This window comes from Neolamprologus multifasciatus, chromosome 11, assembly GCF_963576455.1.
Source record: "Neolamprologus multifasciatus chromosome 11, fNeoMul1.2, whole genome shotgun sequence".
In the NCBI taxonomy this organism is placed as follows: Eukaryota; Metazoa; Chordata; class Actinopteri; order Cichliformes; family Cichlidae; genus Neolamprologus; species Neolamprologus multifasciatus.
This window is the reverse complement of record NC_140449.1, coordinates 21136750-21144400: the sequence shown is the minus strand read 5'-3', so window position 1 is coordinate 21144400 and position 7651 is coordinate 21136750. Positions and strand designations below refer to the sequence as shown.

The following is a 7651-nucleotide window of genomic DNA, read 5'->3' as shown; positions in this document are numbered from 1 at the left end:
TCTAACCTACTCATTTAGTCGTCTTTTTTGTATTTTCTTGGGTTTTTATTATGAAACATCGGTCCCTCTATATTTGTCATGTATTAGACATGGTATAGACAAGTTAAAGTCTATTGGAGTGATATATCAGCAGGTTGATTTCACCCTTCTCACTTGGTCTGAGTTGTCTTAGCTGTACTAAACACCCTGTTCCACACAGACTACGGTCAAACCAAGGTCTCGGCCGTATGGGTGAGATTACTGACTCGCGTGTGTATTTGTGTAAGTGTCAGCAAGTGTGTGTGTGTGTGTTTGTGCATTTTATGTACATATCAGCCACGAACCCTATGAGGTTCGGTGTTGATGTATGTTTGTGTGTTTGCGTGAGTGTGGCTGCAGTCCGCGTACGCTCACAGGCAGCAGACAGTCTGAAAGCACAATGAACCCTGGGATTCCTCCTCAGCTGGACTCTGAAAGGTCACCTGTGAAGGCAGGAGAGTTGGAGGGTAGAGGGAGTGATAAAAGGAGAGAGGGACAGAGAAGGAGGGAGGATCTGTTAGAGTTATAAATACTCTGAGGCTCTGCGTTTCTCTGATCTTCACAGCTTGTCAAACAAGACTCCTGTGTAGGCCTGACTGCCACACTTCCTGCAGCAAACTGCACCTCAGGATGCTCCTAGCTTCGCTTAGCTTCAGTCTCAGGTGAGTGCGTCAAACAAGAAAGCATCATTCTGTCTTTCAGCAGCGGTAACTCATGGTGCTTTAAACACATACACACACAGTGCCTGGATCATGCAACTCAATACAGTGAAAATCACTCAAATGTGTTACTGTGGGACTGTAGGTGTGTGTTTGGATGTAAATGTGTGTGTGTGTGTGTGTGTGTGTGTGTGTGTTAGTAAGTCTACAGAATCTAGAAGTATGCACTTATGTCTCTGTGTCCTTATGAACATGTGCCTCGATTCATAGCAAGCAAACACTACTACCAACATGCATCACTCTCTGGCATTTGCAGTATAGAAATTCTGGGTGATCATTTTAATCAGGATAAAGAAGTGGCCACAACTTTTTGTATTATACCGAGGTATTACATGGCCTTCTTATTACCCACAAGGATTTGTTATGTAAAAGCTTGTCTAGAAATAGAAGCTGAATCCTTTATTTATAATGTGTGCTGCCATTTGAAAGTGCCTCCAAACACCGACCTGACAGCAGCTACACATTTTCTGCTCTCTGGTAAAGGTTACGGGTTTGTGGAGGATTACATTTACGTCACAGTCTCTCTTGTTATTTTTCTCCCAGAATTCCTATAGTTGAAGGCTGTTCTCCAATAAGCAAGAGGCACTTTTTTTCACAGTTTTTTTTTTTTTTTTATATACCACCATGGTAACCACATACCCTTTACCTCAAAACACGAGCTAGAGGGACAGAAAGAAGAGACTGGAGGGGAGAGAAGCAGAAAGAAAAAAACCTGACAGAGAGGAGGGGAAAAGAAGAAGATGAGGAGCAAGGAGGTGGTGAGGGGAAGAGGGAGAAAAGAGCACAAAAGAAGTGATAGGGATATATATAAAAAGCTGTTTTCACACATGCACCGCAGCGCTGAACTTTTCTAGAAATGAAGCGAAATAGGTGCAATGTGAAAAATTGAAACAGTATTTAAATTGCCTGCTCTCCGGTACAAAGTCCATGTCAATCAAACGTGATGTAAGCGGATTTAGTGTGTTGCAGGTCGCTGCTTTTGTAATTGTGTTAATGCGCTTTGTGTCTGTATGAGGGTTTTTATAAGTGTTTAATATGTTGTCTTTCTTTGTTTATGTCTTTGTTTTATCGTTCATATGATTATGACTCTTACCTGTGCTTAGGTGCCCTTGGATCTTTGCTTTTTTTTCCTACCTATGAATGCCCTCAACCTGCCAGGGACTCCAGATGAAAGTTAGCCTGTATCGCAAAATCTGGAAGACTTACATAATGCACCTAAGTGCTCATCTTAATTATATAAAATAAACATATCCAGTAGGTATAACTAGAGAATGTAATTGTCCAGTGAATTCACCATCACTACTACTAGTTCCAGCGAGTCCTAAGTGGCCTATGTAATGAAGGGCATGTTCGGAAATGTGGTGACCTGTTTCTCCCGACTCTGTCTGGAGTTCATGTGTGAAAATGGCTCAGGAGAGAAAAACGAAGGAGCAAAAAACTAAAGTGGCACATCAAACACTGTAATAAATCACAATCCAGGATTAAAAACTCAGCCTATCAGAGCACAGCTCAACAAAATGCATGCTCGCTCCAAAGTACAGTGTGCCTTTGTCAGTAAAATGAACCTTGTCTGTCTCTCTTCTGGCCTGTGTAGCCTTTACTTTGGACCAGTCTGTGGCCATATTTAGAGTTCTGTTCAACCACATCATGGCCTCTGTTCCAACATGCACTGCCACTGTATGTTGCATAATATAATAAAACAAGTAAATGTAATTTGCAGTAAACTGTATTGCTGCTCTAGCTTTCTCCAGCAGTCCACCGTGGAAGCCTCTGCACACCTTTCTGTACAGACACCAATACAACGAGGATTACGCTCTCCTGTATTACACGCTAACAGTGTAACACAGACACATACGTACACACAGATGCCCACGCTCACTACTTTACCCAAACCATTTGTTCAAATAATAAACACACCAAACAGAACACTACAGAAACTGATCAAAAACGAGGCTGAAAAGAGTAACGAGCGTTGCTACAGAATTGATCAAATTACTATAAAATGATTCAAAGTATCAAGTATCCAATCGAATCAGTTGATTCTGAGTACAGTCCGGGCTATTGATAGTTATTGATCAGTATGTGCACAGGTCAATACAAAATAAAGTCACAATGCACCAAACACAGTCTGTGGTCACTACAGCAACAGGACATGCAGGTCAACGCATGGCTGGTTGCTCGAGGTGACAGAACAAAAATTGCCAAGGGCAACCAACACAGGCAATCAATCGCCACAGCAACCCAAACACAGGCCAACCAATCAACTTACAACAATGTGAGAGGAAGGGGGGGTCGGGGCTTTATCGGTCACTAGGCAACCATTGCCATAGCGATGGGGTCCTCGTGAATTATGATTGGACGGAAGGATCTTGGGTGTTTCAGGAAAAGATCAAAACAGCAGGAAAGAAAATAAATAAGATTGTCAAAGAAAATAAAAAAGGGAAACAATATTTTAGTATATTTACTCTTTTTGAGTTGATTAAGCTGTTTTTCTGTAAGTTACCCAAAGCATATTTCACTGAAATGTCAGGTTAAAGCTTTCCCCGTCAGTTAGCTGTGCACTGTCAAGTCTAAGTTACATTGTCCACTTTTTTTTCCTCACTAACCCAAATTTATCCGCTTGCTCCCCCAACACAGAGACAGAGCGCAATGTGTCTTACTCTGAAAACCACGCCCACTGGAGGGAGATAAAACTCCTCATATTTATTATATTTATTTTTTATTTTTTTAATATTATCCTTGGTTTTAAATATTAAATATGTCTTTTAATTTTAATTTTCTTTTTAATTTAGTTTAATTAAGCTGTCAAACTGGGCTTATTTTTTCAGTTAAAAATACAGTTAAAATTTTTTTTCAGTATTAATTTTAGTTTTTTAAACATTATATTGTGTAAAAGTAATTGTATATACAAATGCAGCATTTTCTGAATATGATTCACAGTCCTGTAAACATCTGAGGAGCATCCAATAAAACTGGATATCAGTAACAATATGCCTGCGCCACACTAACGAGGTTCACTGTTTTAGCCTTAGTTTGCTTTGGGCGGGACTTGATTGCACTCTGTCTCTATACTAAGGCTCACTTGTCTCATATTGTGCCACTCTTCACCTGCTCTCCACCTCCTCACCTCTCTTCACTTGTTCTTCATCCTCTCAGTAGTCACTTAGTATGGGCGGTTGGCATCTTTCGGCCTTTTGAGCTGCACTTTCAGTCTCTTCATGCCAATCTGGAAGCCATTCATGGCCTGGATGGCGGCCTGAGCGCTGGCTGGGTTGTCAAAACTCACAAATCCTGAAAGACAGGCAAAATGCTAACTTTAGTCATTTTGTCAGGCGGGTTTACACGCATTAATCAACACAGTATTTCATCAGCCAATGACTTTTTCCACTTGTCCTTTCTTTGCTCTGATAAACCGGTCCTCCCCCATTCCCTCCCACTTTCTCCCCCGTCTGCATTTCTCACCGAAGCATTTGCTCTGGTTGGTGGCACGGTCCACAAACACCTTGGCTGAGATGACATTGCCAAAAGGCAGGAACATCTGCAGCATCTCAGAGTCACTGAACTCCTGAGGCAGGTGGTAGATGAAGATGTTACACCCCTCTGGACCTAACACACACACACACGCACGCACCCACACAGTAGACAGAGTTTGATAAATGATCTCAGGCTGTAAAAACTTTGCAATAAAAAAAAACTTTAAATAGGATCACTAGAGAGAGGGGCGTGGCCCCGGCCAGAAAGGAAACCACATCACCTTCTCTCTGCTGCTGTTGCTGGGGCTGCTGGTGTTGCTGGGCAACAAGTGTTGGCTGCTGGGGGAACGGCTGCCCGACCAATCCGTACGCAGCAGGGTACGCCGCTATTGGGAGAGACAGGGAGCAACAAAATATGATTGGACCACAACAACGAGTGGCAACATAGGAGCGTCCAATAGAGTCACTCTGTTCGAGCTGAAACGTCTTCTGCTGAAGGTGAAAACTATTAACTGTAACATACGAGTGGAATAAGTTCACCAGACAATGACACTGTTGATCTGAGCCTGCACACGCATTACATCTCCCCTTGATATTGAATCATGTACACATGATATGTCCTGTGTTACATTATCGCCAGCCTTTTGTGTCTTAATTAAATTGTATAAATCAAAACAAAATGAATTCAGTCAATCAAACTGTCCTTTTATCCTTGACAGTCCGAGAGCAGACACATTCATAACAAAGTCACAAGTCTGCTCATCTTGATTTAACCTCCTCCCTGAGACGTCGGCTGGGAAACACACATATGCATTAATAATAATACGGCTGAATATGGCTGAATTAGATATGTGTATGACTTCACTGAAGCTAACGTGATTTTTAGAGCCACGTGTAATTGATCCATATGTGCAACTTTGATTTACAAGGACATGCATATGGTGAACATCTTTCATATCGTCTTCAGTGGCTTTTGAGCAGATGTATTTACTACTGATTTTATTTGCCTTGTCTATCTTAATGTAAGCAAAGCACACAGAAATTAATATCTATAAAGAATTCAGATGATTATAAGTGATCAGTTCTGTGATCTGCGCATACACCAACCTGTGTAGTGCTGCATGCCTGCGTAGGCCTGCTGTAGTGGGTCCAAGGCTGCTGCTGGACTCTGAGCTGGGGATATGAAATTTTTAAAAAAGGAGAATTTAAAAAAAGGCAATATATTAATAAATTTTTGCGATTTATTTTATTTCTATATCTGTAATGGACCTGGGGTTTATGTAGTGTTTATTGAGTTCTTGGTTTCTGTTTGTATTTTTATTTTATATGTCTCTGTTATTGTGTTTAGTCTTATTCACTTTGTCTTCTTCGCGTCCTGCAATTTGGGTCCGGTCCTCATCACAACATCACAGTAGTAAACATATCTCTATACTCCATACTTTGATTTGATCAAAATACCTTGATATGGGTGAACGCCATTGGTGTATAGTGTTTCTGTTTGTTGCCCATTGGAGGGAGCTGGCACGCTGCTGTAACCATTCACTCCTATCGGTGGAGGAAGTGCTGGCACAGGTGTTGCTGCAATAGTTGGAGGGGTGTTTGTACCTACAGACAGATATCACAGCAAAACAGAGTCTCTGTCATTGCAAATATTTCACTATACCAGAGAGATGAGAGACACGGCTTTTAAAGAATAAAACGTTTAGATTTATGGGAGAAATCTGGTGGTAGAAAGATGGTAGTAGAAGTACAACTTTCAGGATTTTAAAACCCCATTTGGGGGCAAAGTCAGGGAACTAGAATAAGTCTTTGTTCTTTAAAAAAGATAAAACTTCCATGGTAACACTATGCATGCGGTTTTTATGTCCCAGTGACCAGCGAAATTAAAATGAATTAAAAATAACACTTCAAAAGAAGTGCCTTGAGGCCTTTTAAGATAGCTACCAAGAGGCCTATCTTGCATCTAGAAGGACATTAACTAGATTTCCTATGTGAATACACCTGCTTCTATAACCAAACCTTCATTCAGAGATTCATCTTGCTATACTTACACTGTAAAAATATAAACTGAATGCTTTAAACTCCTAGAAGCAGCAATCTAGACTTTTCTTTTGATAACATGAAACATTAAAAGAAAAAAAGGGTTGTGACTATTATTTTAATGCATCATGTTTGATGTTATAACAAACTGACAAGTACAGCTAGAAGATACATCCAATAATCCAAGAATATATTTAAGTACGCATGGCATGTAAGCCTACCCGAGGATGGTGTGATGGGTGTAATGGGTGTGGCAATGATTCCATTGGCATTGAGTGCTGCCATCTGCTGCATCTGTACGGCGGCAACTGTTGCCACAGGAGACAAGTACGCTGACTGGGCAACCAGGGCCTGCTGTTGGACAAGCTGTGGACAAGGAAGGAAGCAGAGACAGGAAGGAGATGGAGAGGTAGAAGAGAGGAGGGAGAAAGAGGGGAGAAAAAGTGAGGGTGAGAGAGAACAAAGACACAGTTAAATGGGTATGGGAAAAAGAGAGAGAGAGGGAGAAAAAGGGGAAAGAAAAATGAGAGGAAGGGGCAGGGAGAGGGAGTGATGGAGGAACAGATGAATAGAGATCTAATTACAAGGCCATTATGTCCCGAGTCAGTGGGTTAATGGTTGTGTGTTGCGGGAAAGCTAATGCCGGATGACGTATGTTCTGTTGTCTGGGTAATAACATTAGCCTGAATTAGACCACTGATAGCCTCTTCAAACTTATTACATCCTTTCATAAGCACAGCACTCCCCTTACAAACTTGGTGCATGCATGTGCAGCACAGCGAATGTTTGTGTGTGTCTGTGCTTGCCTGTGCGTTGACCGCCTGCGTGTAGGCATTGTAGGCGGGGAAATTGAGGGTCATGGGGCTGAAGATGCCGAGTTGGGAGGCCACCTGCTGCATCCTCCTCAGCCCCCGCTCCTTCTCTGTGTCTGCAAACTTCACCACCAGACTGGACGACGCCCCCTGCGAGGACAGAGGTGAAGACAGAATTAAGTTTCAATTGCAAGTAATTTTCGGTGTTAATGGGCCCAGGCTTCGTGTTGATTCATTCATTTCCTCTATCCAGTTAATCCTTTATGAGTCTCGTGGGACTCATGCTTATCCCGGCACAATGAGCAGTGCAGGGCCAAAGCAAATACATTTACATTACATCATTACCTACAAAAAATGCAAACTCTCCCCTGTGGTTCACTGTATAAGCCTTTAGAAGTACATACACATATTTGGTTGTGTTTGTTTGTTTTATGCATATGGATTTTATCATTTGCGATCATGTGCATGCTGCTTACAGGCATTGTGCGGCTCCCGTGCAAGCTGTTGATGGCAGCTTGGGCTTCGGCATGTCCTTGGAATTTCACAAACGCGCACCCTGTAACAAACGGTCATTGAATTAAAAATAAAA

At 41.8% G+C, this 7651-nt stretch overlaps 1 protein-coding gene across 4 annotated transcripts in view; it reads right to left on the bottom strand.

Moving 5' to 3' along the window:
• Nucleotides 1–324: 324 nt before the first annotated feature.
• celf3b (cugbp, Elav-like family member 3b) overlaps nt 325–7651 on the bottom strand; it is a 31587-nt gene continuing 24260 nt past the window's right edge. For 2 of the 4 annotated variants that reach the window (XM_085177991.1, XM_085177994.1), the window contains 9 exons: nt 7539–7618; nt 7057–7212; nt 6472–6616; nt 5669–5815; nt 5318–5383; nt 4492–4596; nt 4200–4343; nt 3865–4028; nt 325–461 (listed from right to left, as the gene is read on the bottom strand). In XM_085177991.1, coding sequence (XP_085034117.1) covers nt 3901–4028; nt 4200–4343; nt 4492–4596; nt 5318–5383; nt 5669–5815; nt 6472–6616; nt 7057–7212; nt 7539–7618 — 971 coding nt within the window. In that variant the 3' untranslated portion in view covers nt 325–461; nt 3865–3900. Of the gene's footprint in view, nt 462–3012; nt 3106–3574; nt 4029–4199; nt 4344–4491; nt 4597–5317; nt 5384–5668; nt 5816–6471; nt 6617–7056; nt 7213–7538; nt 7619–7651 lie in introns of those variants that run through there. The other 2 variants (XM_085177993.1, XM_085177992.1) reach the window with 2 other exon arrangements.